Below are 27,185 nucleotides of genomic sequence, written 5' to 3' on the forward strand. Positions count from 1 at the left end.
AGAAGACATATGGGTGTTTTGGTGGGGAGCCAGAGAGGACCCTTTCTAATGATCCCTCGTCAGAAGTACATAACCAAGTTAATTAACTTGCTCTGGGCTTTTAAAGTCAAATCCATCTCGATAGTCCGATAGCATGGCTGACTTAGGCTATATATCAGGTCAGAGGTAGATGGCGGCGCTTTGTAATGTTGCAAATGGGGAGGACCGTGAAGTGTGTGTGTGCGTGCGTGCGTGAAAGAGAGGGAGAGAGGGAGGGTGGGAGAGATAGATAGAGAGAGAGAGAGAGAGAGAGAGAGAGAGAGAGAGAGAGAGAGAGAGAGAGAGAGGGAGAGGGAGAGAGAATTACGTAGCGCCTTGTCACAGTCCCCTTCAGAACAGTTTCAGCACTGGACAGCTCCCATCAAATCCGGAATTCAAACACGAGGGCAGCTTGCGGAGGGACAGCAGACATGATCTGATCTCGCGCCGGACTCTGACCCCCGCTCTGTGGGCGCACAGTCTGACCATAGTGTTGAGCCTGCAGCGGACTCACCAGCTATTTTCTTGCACATGCTACCAGAGGGAAAGCGTCACTTTTCAGCAAATCCTTAACCCCTTGAGTGCTGCTGAAAATGCAGCTGCAAAATGCGGCAGAAAGGAGAGAAAATATAACATGTATCTTAGCAACCATTCTAGAGGTGTATAGATCTACATGCAGATCTATCCTTTCTTTTCCCGGAGGATATGATGCATAATTGCTCTTGCGTCATAGGATGCCAGTTGTTTAGATAAAATTACTTGCAGACTTCACTCAGTTGTTTGTTGATGCGGGTAGGTAAAACCTTACTTTTCCCTTACGAAAAATATCTATAGTCATTCTATACTATTTTTAGAAGTATAGTAAACACATATATGTATATATAATAAATAGACTATTATTCCTATAGATAATGTCCTATAGGAATACTTATACCATAGAAGATAGAAAATACCATAAAGTACGATAAGGTCTAACTCATTATTGAGTTGCATGCCACATAAGTCACTATAGGTAGGCTATATTATATTATCTTTTCGTTAGTCCTTGGTAAGAGCGTTTGTTTTGATATGCCTTTTCCTCCTACAAAAAGTGACCTAGTGTGAGTCACCGTGGCTGATTCACTCAAAGTCTCACACAGCGGGAATGCATGACTGTGTTTGGTGTGAAAAGGCATGCAGCATTACATCATGCGGTCCTCTCCTGCATATTAGGGGCTTCAAACGAGACACTAGATGGCAACCACGTTGAGAGGGAGAGCGAGTGAGTGTGTATGTGTGTGTGCGTGTGCGTGAGAGAGCGAGAAAGAGAGAGGGTGAGGGAAGGAGGGAGGGAGGGAGAGAGAGGGGGGCAGGGAGGAGAGGTGGGGGATGAATTACGTCGTCGTGGGACAGTGGAGAGACGGTCTGCTCATGGCACTCAGCCTGCAGCTGGAGGAGAGAGCTGCAGAGAAGGGAAAAAACTGAACAGCAGGGAATTAGATTATGCACAGGTAAAGACTGCTTGGCCACAGTTGGACGCATGACTTACAAATTACATTTTTTGAACCTGTAGATTAGGGTAGTGTATTGTTGCCAGGTGAGAACAGCTCTGCAGTGGAGAGAGAGAGAGAGAGAGAGAGAGAGAGAAAGCAAGAAAAGATGGGCTGCGTCCGCGGCGCCGCTGGAGCGCTGTCTGGGGACGGAGTGGGCGACGGCGCCGCGCTGACACCCCGCTTTTAGATGGCTCCCACATTTGGGGTGCACTCGGAAAACAGGTGTCAGGGAAGTGTCGTCACGAACCCCGGAAGCCGGAGGAGGTGGGAACATCAGAGGGAAAGATGGCAGCGAAATCCGATGGTCGCGGGGTCGTCACCGGTTTCGCCCAGCTGCACAACCTGGACGAGGTGGTGGGGACGTGCGAGGACGACCCCCGGGACGGCAGCTCCTTCCACATCTGCCACTGCTGCAACACCTCGTCGTGCTACTGGGGCTGCCGGAGCGCCTGCCTGCATTACCTCCGGGGGAAGGGGAAGGGGAGAGATGCGGGGCGGCCACCGCAGGAGGAGCGCCTCTGGCTGGACTGCCTGTGGATCATCCTGGCGCTCCTGGTGTTCTTCTGGGATGTGGGGACCGACTTGTGGCTGGCCATCGACTACTACCACAAGCAGGACTTCCTCTGGTCGGGCCTGACCCTGTTCTTCGTGCTGGTGCCCTCGGTTCTTGTCCAGATCCTGAGCTTCAGGTGGTTTGTGCAGGATTACACTGGGGGCGGACTCGGCTCCGTGGAGGGGCTGAGTAGTCGGAGAGCTACAGTCAGTCTGCAAAGAGACAGGTGCTGCCTCCTCTCTGTCTGGATCTGGCAGACCGTCATACACATCTTTCAGATGGGACAAGTGTGGAGGTAAGCCAAACTTTGAGTATTGCCTTTATAAGGAACAGTTAAATCCCCCAAAGCACAGTCCTTCCAGCTCCCCTCGCTTTCCCCATTCACTCAGCCTCCTCACCTCTTCTTGACTGTCACCTGGTATAACCCGTCGTAGTGTACATGACTGGGGTGAAAAGCAGCACCGTGGTGATGCCGTTGTGCTCGCCTCACTGTGTTCACTATTTGATACAATGGTCATTTATTTACGTTTTCGATTTAAAAACAATTTCGTTTTGCGATAAATCTTCGTCATGTTCTCCACCAAATGTGTTGAGACACCAAATTGCCACAGCTGCTCATAAATTGCACCGTTGTGATTATTTCATCACAGTGCGCCATTGCGCTTGTGTGGGGAGGAAGAGCGCTATTTGTTCAAAGAGGGACAGGTAGTAGCCGAAAGATTGCGTGTGTGTGTGTGTGTGTGTGTGTGTGTGTGTGTGTGTGTGTGTGTGTGTGTGTGTGTGTGTGTGTGTGTGTGTGCGCGCGCGTGTGTGTTCGGGAGAGATTTAGAGGAGTCAGGCGCGCCGTTCACAGTGCATCACAGTGCATTCGGACGCCTCGGCTCACCCTCCCTCCCCGCATCAAATAGGCTACTCCAACTCTGCAACTAGAGGCCAGACGAGCATCTGTTTTCACGGCTCAGAAAAACGACATCTTCCCCCCACAGACATGATGTCATCGATTCCTCTGCGACGTTCGACATCTTTGGTCCTAAAATCCGCTTTTACCACACAAACTGACGCGTCGGGGAGACCGTGGGCATCTACTCAAGGTCTGCGTGTCTGCGCGTAATCTGTGACATGCAGCGGCTACTGTGGTAGTAAAATGTGACCCTGGTGCGCACAGTTTATCCACTCCATGTAAAAGCTGTTCAGCAGGAGCTCCTCAGCAGCGAGTTGTTTTTTGGTGCAGACAGACGCAGTGGCTGGCATTTAATGGAAAAAATGTAACGCATGACGGCTGATCTGAGAGGACTGCCGGCGGGGGGAAAAATGTAAAATAGTACATTACACTGTGAGATGTGGTGGAAGGGGTCAAATCATTCCATCCTTACTTCCAGTGTACGTTTGCGTGTGCGTGCGTGCATGTGTGAGAGAGAGATTGAGACTGATATGTAACTCATATTTGTATTTGATAACTGCCTCATCAGTCAAATTGATTTTCTAAGCTATTTGATGTTAATTCATGAGAGCATCTGCACTACAGGCTAAATTACGCACATGCTGGCATCCTGGGAGTAAAATTTGAACTGAAACCCACTGTCCATTTTTTTATTATGCCCTCAAAAAACCTTATGAGATATTACCATCTCATTTAAAGCAACCTCATCCACTGATTTCCCCGCACAATTTAGTCTAAAAAGCCAATACATTCCTTTCCATATGGCTGAAAAGAGCATCTTTACTCTTGTATTCAAGCTAATTTTAGTGCTTGCTGGTGCATCCCCCGTCAAGATAGTTTTTTTTTTCCCAGAATGAGACAATCCACTCTGCATTCATCACCAGACTCTTTTTAAGCTGCACCTGAAGGCTATCATATTGACTGGCTGCAGTTGTATTGGCCCAGGTTTATTTACTCCACTGTGGTGCAATTGATTATTCACTTATAACCATCTCTGTAGTGGGTGGTGGAGATGAAGAGTGCTGGTGAACTGGTGCACAGTCAAAGACATCGGTGATGTTGGTGGTCATGGAAGAGCTTAAGTAGACCTTTGAGTCAAAGCATCCCCCATCCAAGACGTATGAGGCAGCTTAATGTGCTGTCAATGGACAGGACAACCAAATAAAACATAATTTCCTTTCCTTATATTTGATTAACTCAATCTGTTGTGTGTGTGTGAGAAGAATGGAAAAGGAATGTTGGGAAGGGCCACAGATTTTGACCAGATTCTAATTTCTCCAACTTGGCCGCACACAAACTAAAAGGTTTTCTTGGAGCATTTTTATCATGAAATGTCAACTTGAACAGAAGCATTGGTGCTTAATTAATTTAAGAAATTGTGTAGTGTGTATCTGTTTTCATTACTACAGATTTACAGTCTGTGAAAATGAATGGATATGGATGAGATTGCACTCATATTGTGCAGAAGTGATGTGACACAACTGTGATTTGCAATTGAGAATTGCAGACATTCATCATTCATCATTCATTCATGAGACTTGCAGCAATACAAGTGTTTTATCAATGATAGTAAAACCTAAACTGAGATGAATTGAACTAAATGGAAGAAGAAGAAGAAACTAGTGCAGAGCATTGGAATGCGCCTATAGGGAACTGAAAGAAACATAATCTGGTGGTCTGTATGTTGTGACAGCACAGAGCCTGGGGGGAGAGATCATTGTCAGGGCACTGTCTCCCTTTGGATGTGATCCGCCGGGCTGCTGGTTTGGGGTCGAAGGTCAAAAGCTGCTCTTGTCAGCTTAGCAAGAGTTCGCAACCTGGGACCCAGAGGGCTAACAGTGATGATTAGCCATTGTAAGAGGGCATCTTGCCAATAGGTAGTATGTGTTATCGTATTACAATGTATTATGAGGCATATACTGTATATATTAGACAGTATACCATATGAATGTGCTCACTTGATATTCTAATTCCATGATGGTGCAGTTCACTGGATATTTGTGAACGTTTGATATCCTATATTTGTCGTTTATTATGGGGAAATGCATGATGGATTCCCACAACTGGTTTTAAAAGCAACTATCATGGCTATTCTCAGGCATTCTTAGCAAGATGCTTTCCGTTTGTGAAATGTTTTGCCTTCATTAAGATCAGAAAACAAGATGAAGTGGTGACAGGAGTCAAAAAGACTGCCTCATCATGTCTCATTACTCAACTCTATTCTCAGTTCTAGATTCAATTAGCTGCTTTCTCTCTGTGCACCTGAGGACCAAGCAGATGACAGAATCGCCAGGCTTGTTTTGCAGTTAGCTCCTTGTTAGGTGTCAACAGAACGGGGAGAATTCCTCTCCCAACTGAAATCCCGCTCTGCCATTGGCTCTCTACGGCTCTTTCATGTCTTCCTGCCTGTGAATCACTGGCACTGCTGATGGTGTCTCCTTAAGCTTAGAGATTCCGCTCACATACACACACACACACACACACACACACACACACACACACACAGGCACATATGCGCTCATACACACACACAAATACTCACACACATACACAGTTGCACACGGAGAGGTCTCCTGGTGGTAAGATGGACAGCTTAATCAGTGTAAGCCCAAATCAGTGTCTGACTGAACAAGAACCGCATCTATCTCCGCCCCCCCCCCCCCCCCCCCCCCCCCCCCACCCAAAGGACTGGGGGAGGGTGGTAAGGATGGGGTCGCTCTCCTGCTCTCTAATTTTTTTTTTAGATCTGTTTTATAGCCAGTTTCTCACAGTTGAGTGAAAATATTATAGCTATATTTGGCAGCCTCAGAAACTTAGTAACCTAGCAAATGTTCAGGCCTAATGCTAATTAGGAGCTGTCCAGTGCTGATAGGATTGTCGGTCAGCTTTACAGGGGTCTTTGTGTCCAGTTCAGCTTTGGTTTTCCCAATTCTCTCAGGTGCTTATGATCGCAAGATTCAAATATTCTGCAGAATATGGTAATTGTTTGCTTAGATACAGTGCGCACAACAAAGCATCAGGAGCTGTCCAGTTCTGAAATCCACTCTTCTATTGTCAGCTTCGGGGTCTTCTTCTTTATGGGAGCTGTCCAGTGCTAAAACTCTGACTCTGGTCATGTGAGCCTAGTTTTAAGACACTTTCTTGCACCTCTTATCTTGACTTCATGCAGTCTTGAAACACATAAAAGACTGTGTGTATTATTGTGTATTATGGGGCATATATACATTAGAGTGTGTATTGATCTGTAGTGTCTCGTTGGGTGTCATGTTGTATATGTCCTCCAGACATAACAATGCATTGCACAGTATCCTCACCACAGTGAAGAAGATATCTCCAAGATATCATGTTTTGATATCTTTGATTGATATTTAGTTTGATTCTGTTGGCATAGTGAAAGGTATTTTTCGGCATGCAGTGAATGGTGGAACAGGCTTTGTGGACTTACATTACACCTAATAGGTGGCAGATATCTTTTATGCACTCTGTTTGTGGCGGTGTAGTCAGCTGCAGTGCATGGTGCTGAAATGCTGGTCTTTTGTTGTCAGTTCAAGTTTGTATGATTTGAGTAACCATGTCCACCAGAATGAATAGATACACTGAAAAGATGGATGTAATTCCTCATGAATGGATGGATAAATATGGATGTTTGTTTGGTAGGTTTATTACCAGTTGGGCTGTAGTTTCTCATGACATCACATTGTCAGTGAAAGGCAGGCATTTAAGAATCAGAGTGTGTGGGCTGTAGTATTGTTCAATAACCATATCAACAGGCAGAATGGTATCAGCTCCAGCATCATTTGACAGTGTATACAAACTTAAGATCTGCAAATATTCAGACTCCTAAACTGAAAAGCTTCCTTGGATATTCGTGAGGATCAAATGAGGCCAGGATCAGACTGCTAAGTAGGCTGGTAAACAGTCTGTAATCATATATATTTACCCTCAACTTTTTCAACCTGTGTGTTAGTCCTTGCTACCTTATTCCTCATGCTCCTCATTAATCCTGGCTACTGAGGAATTCTCCAATTCGGCAGCAGTCAAGGCAGTTGGGACTCCCCCCTTACAACGGTTCCCAATGTTTTAACACCACAAATCTGATGTTTGGATTATGCTTTAATCCAGTACAACAGTGGGCTCACCACAGAGCAACATGAGGGAATCGGCTCATGGTTGACATCTGCCTCTGTTTCCTAGCCTGGTAAATATTAATACAGACTGAGAAGGAGTCGACAAAGCCTCTCTTGGCTGGCTGGGCTGCTTGTAGTTGCCAAAAAAGGTTTGTACGCGCGGCGAAGCGAGACATTGAGACGATACAATGCAACCAGTCAAGAAAAAACAAGCAGGGAGGGATGGAGGGATGGAGGGGTGAGCGGTGGGGGGGGGAGTGGGGGGTGAAGGCTTGGTTGAATTGGTGACAATCCATATGATTATGTATTGAGAGTTTAAAATGGCGAAAAATGGGAACATCTTGTTCCCTCTGCAGTGGAAGCACTGGAGTATTATTGGAGTCAAGCGGAAAAGACTGAGAGACGGCTGGGTCTTGTTGGCCTGCTATTCTGTTCACTGGGAAAATGGCAAAAGTCTGGGAAGCTCCTTCAAACAAATTCAGTTTCCTATCATTGTTAAGGTATAGGAAAAAATATGACTCTTTTGTGTTGATGTTTATACACTTGACTTAATAGACCAGAAACACATTAAAATACACATATGCTTTATTCTACAGACAGCTAATGATAAAAACACACACACACACACACACACGCTTATGTGTATTATATATGACTCCATATCGCTATGCAAGTTCTCGACAGACAGCACATTAAACTTCCTTTGCTGCGCTAGGATGTATCAGTGGAACGGTGCTCATTTTCTCATTAGCACTGATAACAGGGGACAAACCTTTAAAGCCAGCGCTCCAAGAAAACCCCCAATTATGAGACAGAGGAGCCTATCAACATGCAGGAAAAGCCTGCTTCCTTGGGAACGCTTCCCAGCTGGGGGTAAAGAGACAGAACGACAGGAACGAGACAGAAATATGTGGTTCAGTTATTCACTCATGACAGAAGCAGCAGAGGAGGAGAGGGGGATCTGAAAAGGGGATTCAATTGCTGTTTCGGTTCGCTGTGTTTAGGATTTGAATCAAGTTGGGTTGTTGAATTTGCAGGAATTGCTGGCTAAATGTTGATTCAGTGTGTTTTTTTTGAATGAATCCAAATGAATTCAGTTCTTGAGAGAGAGTGAGAGAGAGAGAGAGAGAGAGAAAGAGAGAGAGAGAGAGAGAGATAGAGAGATAGATAGATAGATAGATAGATAGATAGATAGATATAGGCCGACAGACAGACAGACAGACAGATACATAGATAGATACATAGATACATAGAGATAGATGATAGATAGATAGATATACTGAACAAAAATATAAACGCAACACTTTTGTTTTTGCTCCCATTTTTCATGAGTTGAAATAAAAGATCTAAGATTTTTTCTATGCACACAAAAGGCTTATTTCTCTCAAATTTTGTTCACAAATTTGTTTAAATCCGTGTTAGTGAGCACTTCTCCTTTGCCAAGATAATCCATCCACCTGACAGGTGTGGCATATCAAGATGCTGATTAAACAGCATGATTATTGCACAGGTGTGCCTTGGGCTGGTCACAATAAAAGGCCACTCTAAAATGTGCAGTTTTATCTTGAAAAAAGACATTTATTAGGCACTGAACTATGGATCTCACATGACTAGGGCTACAGATATGCATTTTTTGAAAACCAGTCAGTATCTGGTGTGACCACCATTTGCCTCATGCAGTGCGACACATCTCCTTCGCATAGAGTTGATCAGGTTGTTGATTGTGGCCTGTTGAATGTCGGTCCACTCCTCTTCAATGGCTGTGCGAAGTTGCTGGATGTTGGCAGGAATCGGAACACGCTGTCGTACACGCCGATCCAGAGCGTCCCAAACATGCTCAATGGGTGACATGTCTGGTGAGTATCCAGGCCATGCAAGAACTGGGATGTTTTCAGCTTCCAGGAATTGTGTACAGATCCTTGCGACATGGGGCCGTGCATTATCATGCTGCAACATGAGGTGATGGCGGTGGATGAATGGAACGACAATGGGCCTCAGGATCTCGTCACGATATCTCTGTGCATTCAAATTGCCATCAATAAAATGCACCTGTGTTCGTTGTCCGTAGCTTATGCCTGCCCATACCATAACCCCACCGCCACCATGGGGCACTCTGTTCACAACGTTGACATCAGCAAACCGCTCGCCCACACGACGCCATACACGCTGTCTGCCATCTGCCCGGTACAGTGAAAACCGGGATTCATCTGTGAAGAGAACACTTCTCCAAAGTGCCAGACGCCATCGAAGGTGAGCATTTGCCCACTCAAGTCGGTTACGACGACGAACTGCAGTCAGGTCAAGACCCTGGTGAGGACGACGAGCATGCAGATGAGCTTCCCTGAGACGGTTTCTTACAGTTTGTGTAGAAATTCTTTGGTTTTGCAAACCAACTGTTGCATCACCTGTCCGGGTGGCTGGTCTCAGACGATCTCGCAGGTGAAGAAGCCGGATGTGGAGGTCCTGGGCTGGCATGGTTACACGTGGTCTGCGGTTGTGAGGCCGGTTGGATGTACTGCCAAATTCTCGGAAACGACATTGAAGACGGCTTATGGTAGTGAAATGAACATTCAATTCACGGGCAACAGCTCTGGTGGACATTCCTGCAGTCAGCATGCCAATTGCACGCTCCCTCAAAACTTGCGACATCTGTGGCATTGTGTTGTGTGATAAAACTGCACATTTTAGAGTGGCCTTTTATTGTGATGCTGTTTAATCAGCATCTTGATATGCCACACCTGTCTGGTGGATTGATTATCTTGGCAAAGGAGAAGTGCTCACTAACACGGATTTAAACAAATTTGTGAACAAAATTTGAGAGAAATAAGCCTTTTGTGTGCATAGAAAAAATCTTAGATCTTTTATTTCAACTCATGAAAAATGGGAGCAAAAACAAAAGTGTCGCGTTTATATTTTTGTTCAGTGTAGATAGATACACAGACAGACAGACAGACAGACAGACAGACAGACAGACAGACAGACAGACAGACAGACAGATAGAGATAGATACATAGATACATAGATAGATAGATGGTAGATAGATAGATAGATAGATACACAGATAGATAGATAGATAGATAGATAGATAGATAGATAGATAGATAGATAGATAGAGTAGAGAGTATATAATACTCTCTCAAGCAGTATATCATAAAATCAAAATCAGTAAGTTTCAATAGAATATTCAAAATAGAATTTGTACTCAGTGACCCTGACCTTACCTGGACAAGTAAGTGTAACACCATATAAATAAATGAATGACTAACTGATTGCAGTCCCATTTCCGCAGGCAATAACACCCGCTGTTGTTGCCGAGGGCTCTTAAGTTCAGCGCAGGGTGAATGAGAGAGGAAAAAAAAGGGTCTATGATGATGCTTGATTTAGCTGCCTCCGGCGTGCCTTCTGAGCAAAACAATATCATGTAGTAAGCCTGAAGGCCCCGATGTTACATAGGCGCTACCTCTCAACACTGGTCAACAGATAGACAGCGACAGGCAGGCGGACGTGGAGGAATATTAAGCGAGCGGGCAGACAAGCTAGCAGACAGACATTTGTATGCAGGTCACACACATGCACATGCATAGACACCACACACACACACACACACACACACACACACACAAACAAACCACACCTCAGGGGAATAGAGAGTAGCTCTTTGTTACACACCTCCTTATATGCAGTCTCACATCACACAGTCTCTTTTTCTCTCACATACAGAAACATGCACACACCTTGGGGGAGCGGCGGAGTAACACTCGTCCCTGTCCTGTTTCTTTAGGCACTTAGATCAGAGAGAGCTGGTGCAGGCAGTGGACTGTGACACCCGCCCACAACACACACGCACACACACACACACACACACACACACACACACATACACACACACACCCTTCCTATTCTCCTCTCCTATAGGAAAAGTCATTATGAGGGCCATCTCCTACACTCTCCCCCCGCAGAGGACAGACAGAGAAATCAGTTCCCTACTTATTTTAGATTTTCCACCAATGGGCTACTCATAGACATTATATCACCGCTTAGAACAGTATACATTACAAAAAGTGACAGTGTTTTCATCAGTGTGTGTATGTGTTAATGCTTACAGACATCTACTAATTCTTTAGCTATAGAAGTCTCCCTTTTATTTAACAATATCAAAAACTAAATCACATTATTCAGGATGCCATAAAATTCTGGGATCATTCAGTTTGATTCAACACATACTGACAAGATGCAGACTGCAACACATTTTTATGCAGGTACCATATTTTCACTATGTTCTTCTCCTGCGCACATTGGGAGCTTGTGTGCCTGGGAAATATCTGTTTGGCTTATGGTACTGTAGGATTTATTCACTTTGAAGTCTGTTGTTTGTTCAGTGTATTTGGAAGTGTGGAGAATGTCTACTCTTTGGCAAATATATTGGCCGCATTAATTCAATTCTCAGTTCTCCCTACCTCTGTTTCTTCTTCCCATACCCCTCTAATCAGAAACCCAAATACGCCCCGTTGCCACCTTTCCTCCAAGTCCCATGCACAAGCCCTCACAGCGTGTCGTGTGATTTATGCTTTCCCGCATTAGTCGACTGCATATGATACTCAGAGAAAATCATTACTTGGACCCAGAGGATATCCAGTGTTAGTTGAGATGCTTACACACAAAGGCTATTTTTCATCCGGAGTCCCCAGCCTAATAGTCGGAGTCCTGATATATTCTTATGCTTCCCTTTCTCCTGAAATTAGGTGAGCCTTGCACTCCCAGATGTACTATTTATGATCATCATGTGTTCTCCCCCTGCACCCTCTCTATCTATTAGTGTTCTTCATGCGCTCAAGCCGCCACACTCACATCTATCCTCCCTAGCAAGTTGCCATATGTTCTTTTATCCTATCCCGCACCCTCCCTATCACTTATAGCTATTAATGTTCTTAGGCTCCTCATAAAGCCTTTTTATCCCCCTCTATCCTTCCTAGAAGGAGACGCCACGCAGTGTGTTCCTCTACCCTATCTTATCCTCTCCCTATTTGCTAGTTAGAACGATCACGCTCGCTACACTGTGTGCTTAGAGCCGTCGTACGCTGTGTCCCTCACCACTAGTTAAAGTCATCATGGCGCCTCCCTCCCTCTCCTCCCTCTCCTCCATCTTTCTCTTTCTCTCTATGCCTCTCTCCCTGTGTTCCCTTCACATAAAGCTGCACTTGACCTCCATTTCTGTCAAGGAAACTGGAGCATCTGGCTCCTGCCCCATTACAACTGAGCACCCTCCTCCCTCCCTCCCATCATCCTGCCATACCACCCTTCTTTTGCTCCCTACAGAGCCCGTTTTCACATCTCCTGCTTTCCTGCCACCCCCTTCTTCCTTCACTTTCGCTCCCTCTTTCTGACAACATGTCCCACTTCCCTGGGAAACTGTTACACCTCACCTCACGAGTCAACCTGTGGCTTAATGGCTCTCCTCTCACCTTGGCTTCACAGTTTTTTATGGAGACTTATTTACAGTCTATTGAAATGCATACATGCAAAAGGGCCAATCAATACAAAATGTTACAAAAAAGGACAGGTTATACCAAATGTCTGAAAGGCTTTTAAGGAAAACATCTTTTAAGAAATACCACACTGTAACTTACAGCATGAGTAAACTGCACTGTATACAAGAATTTACTGTATAGCTTGGGATTAGGCTTCCATTAAACTTGCAAATAGCCGAGAAATGCGATGGAAGTCTTCATAATTAGATAAAATAATATATTTTTACTGGTGATGTGCAGTTAATTGCACACGAGAAGACTTCACACTGTGCACTTGTTAGTCCATGGGGCCACTGCATCCTCGCTGCCATACCAATTAAATACAAAGTCTGTCTAAGAAGCATTGCACATTGTAGTTAAATGAGGTCAATCGTATATCAGCAATATGAATTATACATATCATGATTTAATGAACGCCATTGCACCAGACAGCCAAATCCTCATTCAAAAAAAAATTCTAAATCCTGATCCTTGAGTGCACACACATACACACATACACACACACATGGACAGACAGACAGACAGATACACACACACACAGACACACACACTCTTCCCAGTGCTTTTTGATGGCGTCTGTGTTTTATTCATATGGAGGCTGTGTCTTGGAAGCTGCATCGGCAGCTCTCAGAGAAGACCACCATTGTTTGAGTCTAATCATGGTCGACGCTCCAGGCGTCAGTTTGATAAACAGACAATCTCTGCTTATAAATAATTGAACAGCCCCTTTAGTTCTTTCACTCTCACAGTGTCACACTTGCAGGGTTGCGCAGTCATTTCTTCTCATTCTCATATTAGCATGGTGATACCCTGCTTAGTGAGCTGCTGCACTCAAGAAAAATGAGGAATGTGAAGATACTGTACGCTGCATGCAAACTCTCAAAAAGACGCACTCCATCCAAAAATACAGTACCTGTCGTCGCCCGTATGCCATGTAGCTTTTCTTAGAAATTGCTCAAGTCAACATTCGGACATACAAAAACACACACCAGGCCATTACCACTGACATCGTCCAACACAAGTAATGTGAATGCTGAATTTAGCAGTAACTTACAAATCCAGCAGACAGATCGATCGGATCCATTTGGGGTTTTCAGTGTAAAAAGAAAACCAAGACCTAGTCTGAAGGAGGGAAGAGTCTCGGCTCAGTCTGAGATCAATTTGAGATCTTGAGAGGTTTTCATATTGAATGTTCTGTATACAGATGCTGTTTCAGCATAAAAATGCTATGAATTTGGCTTGAAAACACAATGTAAGCTTTATGCTAATTAAAAGGATATCATTTTTTAGCATGGTCCCCACTGAATCAACAGAACAATAAAATGAGGTAAAAAAATATCAGATGATCCTATAACTATGGTTGTGAGAAAGAAATCATATAAATATTGTAAATGGAGAGAGTGTCAATAGTAGTTAGAAACAACTGAACTATGTGCTTAGGCTCAATATATGCAACACTGATGACGATCAGGGCAAGAGTGCCAAAGTGTCAGATAATGTATGGAAGTGTTTGTGCCAACAGATTATCAGATCAGTATGCGTAATGTGTGTGTGTGTGTGTGTGTGTGTGTGTGTGTGTGTATGCCATTTCTGATTGAAATGACTACTATTCTTTATATTATTATGTGTCAGATGGGACTGTGACAGGTATGAGTCAGTAGAAAGTTTATTCCAATTGCATATGATGGATGGACAGAGGGCATTTTCCATTTGCATTTGATGGTTTGTGGGTCTCAGCATGTATTTAGTCAGTTGGTCATTCTCACCTGTGTGTGAGTGTGTTTGAATGACCAAAACTGTTATTCCCAAAGCTGGAAATTGAGGACTGAACCCTTACAAAAAAGTCACATGTGAAAACCCACATGTGAATCCAAAGTGGGTTTTTTTCATGTTGTATTATGACATCACATGTGACAGATTTTACTTCAGATGTGAACAGTTAAATTTTTTGTGTGATTTAGTTTTCTGCATGTGAAATTATTTTTTTTAATGTTTTTACCTGCCATTACATACCGTATGATAATATTTGTATCACATGTGGGAACGTATTTTCACATGTGGAGGCAATTCACAGGTGAAAATGTAATTTTCACATGGGAAATGGGACAAAACCAACATGTGTCCAAAACGCACATGTGCTTTGAATTCATGTGGGTTTTCACATGTGACTCTTTTGTAAGGGAATTGTGATCTTGCCCACACCTAGGCCTCCTTGTATTTAGTACAGCCCATTCCTTCCACCAGCAGCCATGATGGTGGCTAGATGGCCTTCTCCCTCTCCTTTATTAAGGTGACCATGGCAGGAGAGCTGAGCTGGGTGCTTCAGGGGGCCCGAGGGTGTCGGGGGAGAGGGTTTGTCAGCTCAACACACCAACAGTGATCCATTAGCTGTCACATCACCAAGCCTTCAGGCCTCTCAGGGAATGGATCCACGCCAAGTGTGCTTCACATGTAGAAACTTAGACCTATCCATTTGCTTCCTGGTTCTTTTTTTATCCTCTGTCTGTCTCTCTGTTTCTAGTTGTATTTGCCATTTCCCTACCTTTTATTTCCCATTGTTCTCTTCCCTCTTCACCTCTCTCTGTCACTCTTTTCCTTCCCGTTTCTATTGTTTTGTTTTCCCCCCATCCCCTCTCTCTGTGTCTTTGCCCCCAGTGTGAATTACATGGTAATGGCTGGTGATTGCAGCTTTGTGCAGCCTGTAGGCTCCAGGCCCTGGAGGTAATAAAATACACTGACAGTGTGCTCACTGTGTGTGTGTGTGTGTGTGTGTGTGTGTGTGTGTGTGTGCGTGTGTGTGTGTATGTGTATGTAGGGCAGAAGGAGAGAGAGAGTGCTTACTGATTCACTGCTCTGTCATTCTGTCACAAACACAAACATAATATGCACACACACGCACACACACACACACACACACACACACACACACACAAGCAAGCAACGACAACAAAACATCTCCCGCCACCTGCCTCTCACTCATATGTGTGTGTGGGTGTGTGTGTGTGTGTGTGTGTGTGTGTGTGCACATGCATAGGAGGTGTGAATGTTCTTCTGCGTTATGTTGCGAGTGAGTATGGGAGAAGCAGTTGACTCATCTCATATGGTATAGTGCATGACATCTGACGCATTGCTGGGAAATGAGGCTCTGCAGAAAGACATTGTGTAACATTTACCAGACCCCTTCATTAACGAAGGGCTTCCAGTAAAACAAAAGGCATGGAAGTCTGACATTTTTGGGGAAAATATAAATTAAGTCTGAATCCACAACGAGAAAGATCTATTGCCAAAGACATTCCATTTATTGGGTTTTCCTGGATGATACTTTCAACTAAATAGCTAAATACACAACCATACGCATACATATAAGACATACAGTATATAAACCCTATATGACTGGTCAGTTTGAGTCTGGGATTTGGATGAACAATGTTCTACTTCATATATTTCCTCTGCAGTGGTTGCAGGATGACATGGAGTCAGTGAGATATTTTCAGCCACCGTGTCTGAGTGGATTAGTCCAGTATTCCTTTAAGGGACATAACAGTTTAAAACTGCTGTTCTGACTCCCTTGCCTCCATATGGATTACAGGTTTGGAGGAGACAACTGAAAGTATACTACAATACTTATAAGTAACTCATTTAAAGCTGGGGCTGTTTTATTTACTAAACTGTAATACCTATAGCTATTATCAATTATGTAGGCTATTGAACACTAATGGATCCGACTGTTTGCATCTGATCTGTAATCAAGAAAACAGGCTAGATGCTATTCTGTAGTAATGTGGGAACAACTTGTGACTATTTCATTTTATTACCGTAAGTTTATTCTCAAACTTTTCATACTTGTTAAAGGACACAAAAACACACACATACACAAACTTACAGACAGTCTCTCTCTCTCTCTCTCGCTCTCTCTCACACCCACACGCGCAGCACACAGGCCCATGTGCCTGTTTCCTGATTAGCCATATGGCTAATTTACACATTTTTAACCTTACTAAGTAGTGACAGGCAAACACAGTTTCTCACACTTCTCATCTTTAAATAGTTGCCATTTTTCGACCTGAAAATTGATGGCAACCCCACTTTCTGTTTTTGCCTCCCCTCACATTTGGCAATAAATGGATTTATGCTCTGTGGAGTTTTATGTGGAACGCGCCAAGATTAGCGGGATGTTTAATCATGGAGCCTTTTGAAATAAGCTTAACATTTATCCGGGCGCTAGGCAAAATACGGCGCGGGAATCCTTTTTGTCGGCACCGACGGGAAAGGTCCTTGGGAATACAAAATCAAGCAGCACTGTCAAATGTGTGAATGTCTATTTATTGATTTATTTGAGATTTTTTGATTTTTGTTTTCTGTGTGAGCTTTGAGCCTTTTCCAAAACCATTTATGTCCACGAGAGAGAAAAGGTTGTTTTTTTTTTGTGGGTTTTTTTTTCCCTCTGGCATTTTTCCCTCACTGCCACAAGGGATCCCAGACTGGTCCTTGTCTTTTTTGGCATGGCCGAGCTCTCCTCTCTCTCATTCCCCCACAGGGTCCATCTCTGCACTTTGAAGTCGAGTGAAAGTAACAAATTGTGCAGCAATATGGCGCATTGTCATACATCAGTGTTGAGTCACCACCTCAGGCCCCCAGCAGACCTACAATCTGCCCCGGGATCAGTTTCCAGCTCCCATGTGCAGTGATAAGTGCTTACACCTGGAACATTTCTAACCATAATTTGGAGACCTTCGTACAGTCTGGATCGTCTGGACGAGGGTTTCTTTTGCCACAAAGGGGAATAAAAAAAAAAAAACAGTGTCTACACATACAGCCTTTTGAGGCAGCTTCTCATCAAGGCTTCAGTCCAAACTCTCATCTCATCAGAGGGAGAGGGTTAACTGGGAGTCCCTCACTGTCCCAATGGGCCACAATATGCATCATGGATGCATTTGGGGTTTTTCATTTGATCTCACTTGTATCTCTGCTGGATGAACGCAGAAGTCAGTGTTGCCCTTGAAGGTGACATTTCTTCTTTTACATCCTCTATTGTCCCCTACTCTCGCCTCAGACTTTTGGCTTAAGCGTCGCCTAGGAGCGCCACGAACAAGAAGATTTAAAGACCCCCATGAAACGGCATCTTTACTTCCTTGATTTGATGTATTTATTGTTGAAACAGGATGTTGAGGCTTGTTCAAAAGTCTAAACTAATGGAATATCAGTCAAGGAGAGAAAGGGAGTTTTATTTGATGGGAGGGGTGGAGGGGCGGGATTGTTCAAAAATCTGTGATGGTTCTATTGGTTGAAATTTTTATTTACACCTACTGGTGCAGCATGAAGTCACCATTAAAGATAGTAATGGGAATTCATTACATGGGGAATTTAACTGTAGCTTATTTCTAGTATACTACCCTTTCTAAAATATATGAAGATCTTTTCATCATTTGAGCAAGGTGTTTTCAGGTCTTCAAGTCTATAATATCACTTTAACTGAGTTTCACTGTAAGCGTTTTCAAGATGTAACTGTCATTGAAGCTTTGTGAAGGGGGACGTTTTGCCATTTTACACATCTAAATATACGCATCATCATCATAGTTACCCATACCTGTTATATGCCGTGCCATATGCTATTTAGGCTATAAAGTCATTTAACGGTGTGTGTGCGTGTCTGTGTGTGTGAGTGTGACTGTGTGTACGCGCTCGCTTGTGTGTTTGTGTGTTCTAGTCATGGATTTGGCCTGTTGACAGTGATTTGATGTGTCAGGTCTCATTTACACCTGTCCTTGTCAGAGGCGCTGTGAAATTAATTCAGCCAAAACATTAATTTGCTTAAGGTTTCTCAAAATGTCGAACCAGCCATTAACATGCTTTCCATCAAGGCTCAGGTTTTTCTTTTTTTTTAATCCATGTGCGCTGGAGAGAGAACACTATAGGACGGAACTGAATTTCTGTGTGTGTGTGTGTGTGTGTGTGTGTGTGAGAGAGAGAGAGAGGAGACGGAGAGATCATAGGAAAGTGCTGCAGTGTAAGTTGATTATGAGGTTGTGAAAACGTGAACAGCTCTGCCTTGTGCTTTTTGTGGGAATGTGAAAGTTCTGTTGCAAGGCTTATTAAGTAGATCATCTCTGCAAGTACAGTAATGAAGCAATTAATTGTTTACTGCTGAATTCCCTGTACAGTTTTAATCAATTCTTTACACAGCATCTGCCCATCAGAATTACAACCAGAATCTGACACTTAATTTGCCTTAAAGTGGACTTAAAGTGCAACAAATGTGCAGGAATTTGTCTTAGTGGCACTGGTGCAGAGACATATCAACATGCATATGATCTGCAGTTAGGGTGTAAAGTTCCAGGAACTTTGAGGCAACTTTGAGAATTTTGAGGTAAATTTGGAAATCTATGGAAACCTTATACTGTACTTTATACAAAATTTATACTGTTGATTTTTTTAAATTTATTTATTTATTTATTTTTAGATATTTTAGGTATTTATAAATATATATTTTTAATTCATTGTCTGTATACTCATATGTCACTATGAGACACTATTGGATTAAAGCAGTGTTCAGGAGAAAAATAAAGGATAATCTCAACAAACATGATGCTATTTTAAAGCATTTTACCAACTTTATTTTTTCAGAATCAGAATCATTTCTCAGACAAAGGGAGGCAGCCTTGTCCCCTCCTACAGGTTAATAAAATAAGTAAAATAAAAACTAAACTTATGGCATTCTTTCTAGTTATGTTTTATCTGATGAGGAAACACTTACTTGTGTTAAGTTTATCTTCACTGGCTCAAACAGTTGAGGTTGGCGTGAATTGCCACCAATTTCTTCACCCTTGCACTTGTGAGTCTGTTGTGTACCTTGGTGTCAGTGTTCCCGATGACAGACCAGTTGGGTTCAGATGCTGCTCATGATGGTGGGATAGCAGCAGTAATGGAGGACAGTCCCTTCCACCAGGTTGATGCTGTGATGTGGCTGGAAGCGTCCCACATGCCATCCTTGGTTATGAATTTGGCCAAACTTCCTAGAACCGTCCCCTCATCAATATGAAGGTGGTGCACAGCTCTTATAATAGACAGGCTGTGTGCCTTCCCAGCACACTGTGGGCCTAGCATGTAGGCAGCTGCATGAATTGATCGGATGCAAAAGCCCTGGTGTTTCTGAATTAAATCAATAACTCTCTTCTCTGCTTTGAGCAGTAGATGATGGCAATGTAGCACCGATCTTACGCTGTAAAATCAGTGGGTTTGATTTAATACACAAGGTGTTTCTTGCATCTGTTTCCAAAATTTTCTTAAAAATCCCAAAATGGAAAATTGCCAGGGAAAGTTGCGTGTTATCTCCCTTTACAGCCCTCTCTGCACCTATAGGTTTAGTCCAAATCTGTACTCAAATCAGTGTGAAAAGATCTGAAGTTTAAGAACTCATTACTGAGACAGACTTTTTAAAACCCTCCAGTTTAGAATTCAAAATCTTTTATCACCGAAAGTCCCTCCTTTTTGACTCCATCCACATAGATAGTCTCTATAGTGAGGGCTGAAATTTATTGAGAATTGTTAATGAGATAATGCCCTAGTGCCGACGGTGACCTAGATTTATAGTGGAGCCCAGCACTGACCAGTCAGACCAATACTGCTGTACAGTGGGAGCGCTCTGCTCTGCTCTGAAGCACAGTACACACTCAGCTCCAGCCAAGCGTAGCAAAAAGAGCCCAAAGCACAATCTTTCTCTCTCTCCCTCTCTCTCTCTCTTTCTCACTTTCCCTCTTACTCTCTCTGTCTACCTAATTTCATCAGTATTACATTTTTCATCAAAATATTCTACTCTTTACAAACCAAAGTCACAGATTGAGTCGAGCGAACGGGAAATGTGTCACAGATAAAACGCTCCCTCCCTGTCTACCAAACGTCTGTTTGGTTTATCTGTATCCAGACATATGAAGCAGTATGATTTCTGTGGGTGGAAGATTCTTACAATACAGAACTGTCTGTCTCTTAGATGATGGAGGAGAGAATGGGGACATTGTAAAGGCAGACAGATGTTCCCATGAAGATACCGATTGCTCTTCTGAAGAACTTCTCAAGTTTTTCACGAAGGTCTCACATCATCTTTAGTTTATTGCCTCCTCCGCCTGTAAGATTCAGAAGTACACCGCTCCACCCATCCATTAAAACTCCTCTCCTTCCAGACCAAACCCAATGCTGCACTAGAATCATCCATTTTCCCTACATTCAAAACTAAACTTTTGTATAGTGTGCATGTTGTGATCAGGAACTGTAAAAGAGTATCAAGAATCTACTCAATCCTGTTCAACACTCCTCACTGCAAAAATATCCATCTTAACAAGGCATTTAATCTATACTTTGGTGTAGCAGGGTGGCGTAGTGATCTCTGGGAAGTGCAGTGTACCTGCCCTGACCTTTGACCTCCTTGTGGAGAGGGGAAAGCAAAAAGACATTTTCCCTACAGGGATCAATTAAGTATCACACATTCAGCCTTAATGTGTTATTTTAAATCCTCTGGTGCACAGGAAGCGATGTGTTTTAGCAGCAACAGAAGTTTGGAATAAATAGAGGATGAACTCAGTAGTTAGCATGAGCAGCGATAGCCACCATGGCTGAACAGATCAAGAAAAGAGCGCCACCTGCAGAAACTCAAACTGCATCAACAGCAAATCCAAGGAGAAAGCTTCACAGTGCTGGACACACTGTTTGATTGACAGGTGATCTGTGGGAAGTGCAGTGCAGAAACTCCACAGCAATGAGCGCCAAATGTCACCAAAATAACAACAAAACAAGGATGTCAGATTTAAGACTGAAGACGTGATGAAATGATTTATCCGGATAAATACATATATTTTTGTGCTGCACGCCGTGGCAGGGGCACCCATGTGTGCACTGTTGTGTCCAGTGAGTTAGAAAACATTGTCTGCTCACAGCCATCCACCTGTCTGACCTGGTGACCGTGATGCTACAGTGTGCAGCCTTGTCACGGGATGACCTGGGTGACTCACGACGGTCTGAGCAGTCTGCCTCTGCAACCGATTCTGCTCTCTCTCACCCTGTGACATAAGTCCTTTTCCCTTCCTGTGCCTGTCACCCGTCTTTCTCTCTCTCTCTCTCTCCCTCGCTCTCTTTCTCTGTTTATCTTCATGTTTTCTCTGCTTTCTCTCCTCCTGGGTCTCTATTGTTTTCCCCCCTTAGCTGTCTCTTTCCACATTTCTGCTCATAGAGTCTCTTTGGCCTACTCTCTCTCTCTCTCTCTCTCTCTCTCTCTCTCTCTCTCCCTCTGTCTCCCTCCCTCCCGTTCCATTGCTTCCTTTCCCAGGCCGATGTTGGCGGACCTAGGCGGGCAGGCGATGACAGTTGTATTAGCAGTCGATTGCGAGGTCACTTTCACTCAGCTCCACTGAGACTCAACAGCACTGCCTGAGCCACAGAGACAGAGAGAGACACACACAGAGAGGGAGAGAGGTAGGGAGAGAGAGAGAGAGAGGGAGACAGGGGAAAGACGAGGGGGTAGTAAATGGAAAACATTGAGAAACGACGGGGGTAAAAAAGAGGGTGCGAGGATAGAGATGGAGAGAAAAAATACCAAGATGAGGATCTGAGGTGGACGGACATGAATACACTATCTTCACAGGCATTGAATCTTGTGCCTTGTAATCTATGTATAAAATGATATAATTTATTCATTCAGACAGCAGGCCTGGACGCTTTTCACGACACGATCAGTGAACTCCACCTACATATGTTTATGTTTGTTTGCTGTCGTCTTTTTTGATTGCATAAGGGGAGGGTGAGACTATGTGCCCGCGTATGTGGGTGTAAAATCTAATGTAGAGAAACCCGCCATCCCTTGATTGACATTTAATCACCATGGCAACGAGTGGGCCGAGTGCGACTGCTCCCCTGAGAGCTTTTAGTCGCAAGGTTGCAAGAAAGAAGGAGATTGAGGACTTTCTAATAGAGCTGCGCCGCTGTCGTTCACCGTCGCTTTTTGAGGCCAGACTGCGCCAAAAAAGAAACAGAAACAGGCGCACTCCTTCCGCCCTCTAACCCCACCCCTCTGCAGATGTTCCACCCCCCCCATCACAACCCCAACCTACCCCCCAACCAGCTGTTGACCCACTATTCAAATGTAGCAGCAAGTCATGATTAAGCGCCAGAAGACAATCAGCACGCGCTTGTTGGATTCTCGCGGCCCGGCTGCCGCAGCATTTCGGGTGCTAAGCGCCACCACTAATTGTTTCCCCTCTCGGTTGGACGCCGGCTTCCAGCGGCATTGTGTTGATTACAGTTTCTGTGGTAGATTTCAGGTTCAGGGAAACAACACGATGACAGTGACACTCTCTGGCTTCCAGATGGTGTTTGTCTCTGCGGTGTGATCTGGCGAGCTACACGGCATTGACTCATCCCAACGCCTGGTGCTTCTCCCATTGCCTATACCCCCCCCCCCCCCCCCCCCCCCATCCCCCCCGTCCCCCTCCGTCACTGTCTGACTCCGTCTCTGTCTGACTCCGTCTCTGTCTCTGTCTCTCTCTTCTCCCCACCCGTCCCCCTTGCAAGCTTAGCATAAAGTGTGGGATGAGTGTGAGCTGTTGGGCAAACAGTGAGTTGAGCAGTCCCTCTGACGCTTGTGGGTGGAATCCTAAAGGAGAGGGAGCGGCAGGGAGGTGGGAGGGGGGAGTCCCTGGGAACCTGAGGGGGTCCTGTGAATGTAATGCATGTTTGTTTTGTATTATCTTCTGTGTGCGTGCCTGCATCTGTCTTTCTCTCTCTCTCTCTCTCTCTCTCTCTCTCTCTCTCTCTCATTATCCCACTCCACTTCTCTTTCATCTCCAGGTAGTATAGTGTGCGATGCGTGCAAAAACTCAAGACATGTCAGAGTGGCGTTCACTAAGACAGTCACTCCCTTAGGAAGTCACTCCCATTGAAGTCTCAGTTTGGGGGGCGGTTGGGGAAGATGGTGCCATTCCAACATGACTCCCAGCAGGGATCCAGTCAAGTCATTAGTGAGAGTCGGGGTGGGCGGATACCTGGGTCGGGCGTTTTGTCTTAGTCTGCTTATCCCACCGGATGACGAGAGGCGGAGGCGTCCCGCAGAGCGGCTCCACCCTCTGCTGGAGGGTAAAGATCTGATCTGCCGTGCAGCGCTTTACAGCACGTTAATATCATGCTGTTTTTATGGAGCCTTTTCATACCTCAGTATTTAGATGCACTGCATGTGTGTTAATATTTTTTTTTTGTATTTAAATGAAGTTAAGACAAATTTCCATGGATATTGAGTTGAATTGAATACCACTGAATTTCAGCTTTAAAGTTCTCATGCCTGAGGACATTTTGTATAAGTAAATATTCATGTTCAGGAAAAGTTGTTCACATCCTTTAATCTGTCCCACACCGCTCCATATATGGATTGGAGAAGACGGTAAATATAACTGTGACAGTAACATGCTAAGTCCTTTAACATGTTTGATTTCTTTTCTTTTTACCCATGATACATTCACTCAGTTCAATCAATCAGTATCCCGCATGAATTTCTGGGGATAAGTGCATTTACTGGTTTGGAGCTAGTAGCACTGACATGATATAAAGCTTGTTTTGGTGTTTTAGTTCCGGGAAAATTATCCATTCATTATCAGTGGAACTGCTCTAGGCTTTTAATCTGACATCACAGATTAGAGATTTGTTTGTGGGTCTCTATCTTCAGGAAAGAGTAATTCAAGGTATCAAATACTGATTAGATTAACACTGTACTAAAATATGTTAATTCTTGAACTGAATGTTATTCCCCCTTCAGCATCCACTGAATCTTGAAAGTGTGGGAAGGATGGCAGGGTGAGAATAAATTTGAAATACAAGGGTCATGCTGGTGCAGGTGGGTTCTATGTAATTTCTGACATTTTAAGTAGAGAAGAGAGCCTCTTAATGACATGTTGCCTTTTCATCACAGCACAGAGGATGATGGGGTGTTTTATTGTCCTCTATAAGAGTGATTCTCAACCTTTTTCATATCAAGGACACCAAATGTAGTCCACATTAGGGCCACGGACCCCCATTTGATGAGATTTTGTCTCTTGGACTCAAATCTGAGAATATCTTTATTGTTAGATACGATTTTGTCAAGAATTCCATGACTGTCTGTATTGTAAGTAGAGAGATAACAGAGAAACTATGATCAAAACAGTCATTCTTCTACATTCTCTAATTGTGTTTACTTCTTGTAAATGAAATAATGGTGAATTTTAACAATTCATCAATTTGCTGGGGACCCCATGAAACTCCCTCAAGGCCCCCTGGTGGTCACGGGACCCCACGTTGAGAACCTGCTCTATAACACACTCCAGCACTTCAGTCTTACTTGTTTTACTACCTATAGGATGCACTGGGACTGATGCTCAAGGGTGTACGTACTGGGCGGTCATAGTGTCAAACTAGGATTAAAGCAGAGTGCGGGTGAATATCCTGTGACTTGGCACTTATTTCTTGGCTCCGCCCACCATTACATGCCCTCACTTTTTCTTTTTTCCGCTGTCAGTTATCGTTCTGGTTACAGGCAGCCCCGCAGAGATTTGGGCAAAGGAGCTGCATGTAAGGCCCGAGGCTGTGCCACTACTGAGCCAGTTCTCCGCTTCTCCCTGGAAATTACAGTTTCTCTCACACTCACTCACTCACTCTCTCTCTCTCTCTCACACACACACACACACACACACACACACACACACACACAGCCTGGTGGAGACAGAGTGAAATGACAAGGGACAGAGGGATCTGGGGTTATAGAGATGATGATGTACTTGGGAGACACTGTAAGGGCAAATAACACAAGGCAATGCGGGTCTAATACACAAGTTTTGGAACCAGTACACCCATGCATGTGTAGTTGAGGGCAAACCCAGCATCAGTTCACCCACATTATTAATTGTGAAATTAAATTAATCGTTTTTAAGCTGATGTAAAACATTACGGTAGGAATGCATATATATGTCATGGTGTAAGTAGCGTCACACTGATACTAGGTGTGATACTTGAAAATAAAAATAGCATATAGTTCTGAAAATACATTTATGTATATTCCTTATACTGATCACAGGCTGGAGTTCATTGTTAACCCACCTCACTATGTCTATTGAAGCTGTAAACCCTAATTCAACTAGCCTGCTTGCTATGAAACGTGTACATCCAACACTGAATTCCAAGGCCTAAGAATATGTTTTTATGGAGAAACCAACTGTTACCTGTCAAACACAGGTAAATGTATCCCTCATGTTTGCCCTACAATTTGATAGTTAATAGATTGAAATGTATCAGGAGTTAATATAGATGCTCCCAACCCTCTTTGGCAAATGACCCCATATCCTCTATAGGCTTTCTGATGTTTAGTGTAAGCCCTGCCAGCTCTTCTAATGATTCATAGGCAGGTAGAATGACTTTTACTGTGGCTTCACTGCAGTCCCAAAGGTGGTGGCTGCAGGTTTTCCATTTCAGAATAATAGATAAAATATTATTACTGTCATTTTAGTTTGACTGGGACTTTTTCAAGGGACCCCATGGGAATTCATGTTAAATCACAGGACGTCACACATGGTCCTGACCCCAAGAAAGGGAAGACCTGAGCTAATCTGTAGCTACTAAAACTGCCCAAACGTCTATATTGTTTTTCACCTAAAAGGCAGTTTTTTGGGATCCTATACTTTATGTCCAACAAAAAGCAGTAGGGGTTAGATCATTTTGTGTCCTGTCCCGTGTAGTGACCTGTCCTGTGTAATTTAGTGTCTTTTACCATGTGGTGGGTCAATCATTAGGTGGCTACTGTGTTCTGTCCTATCCTGTGTCCTGTGTGTCCTGTCTTGTACATTTCTGTTTTGTCCTGTGCAATGTGTGCCCTGCATCATTAGGTGGCCATTGTCTTGTCAATGCTATATGCTTGTATGTGTTAAAGTAAATGTGTGAAAATTGCAAATGTAGTTAAATGAATGAATCTCCCACACCTCACAGATCTCAGTTTACTACAAAAGCCATTCCAAAGAGGTAATTTGGCCATGTGGTACATTGTACCCACAACAAAACGTAGTGACAGGACTGAGAGAGAGCCTTGAACTACTGTGACTATCGTTATCTACGCATTTTAACTGGAAAATGTACACATTCACCTTGAGAAATGTGTACATTTGCCACACTGTTTGTAAATGTGCACATTTTCCCACGTTTACCATAACATCTGCATTTACTACAGGACACAATAGCCACCTAATGGTACAAGATCATCATTACACAGGACAAAAAAGACTAAATTACACAGGACAGGACACAAAATGATCTATCTTTCTCTCACCAAAAGGGATGTTAGGGAAACACATACAAGGAAGCAGGAAAAAATGGTTTTTTTTTCATATTTTGTTTATCAAAGTAGCGAACGCAAAGTGTTTCGTTTGTGAAACTGTTTTGACGGTTCGCTTCACCCCGCTCCACAGGGAGGTCAGAGTGCAGGGTCAG

The 27,185-nt window shown here is 43.8% G+C and overlaps 1 protein-coding gene across 1 annotated transcript in view; it reads left to right on the forward strand.

The window, feature by feature from the left end:
* The first annotated feature begins 1,835 nt into the window (after nt 1-1,835).
* Nucleotides 1,836-27,185, forward strand: part of xkr6b (XK, Kell blood group complex subunit-related family, member 6b) — a 53,364-nt gene continuing 28,014 nt past the window's right edge. The window contains exon 1 of the mRNA XM_071902377.1: nt 1,836-2,398. Within this exon, the coding sequence (XP_071758478.1) occupies nt 1,836-2,398 (563 nt within the window). The remainder of the gene's footprint in view (nt 2,399-27,185) is intronic.

This window comes from Centroberyx gerrardi, chromosome 18, assembly GCF_048128805.1.
Source record: "Centroberyx gerrardi isolate f3 chromosome 18, fCenGer3.hap1.cur.20231027, whole genome shotgun sequence".
Taxonomy (NCBI): Eukaryota; Metazoa; Chordata; class Actinopteri; order Beryciformes; family Berycidae; genus Centroberyx; species Centroberyx gerrardi.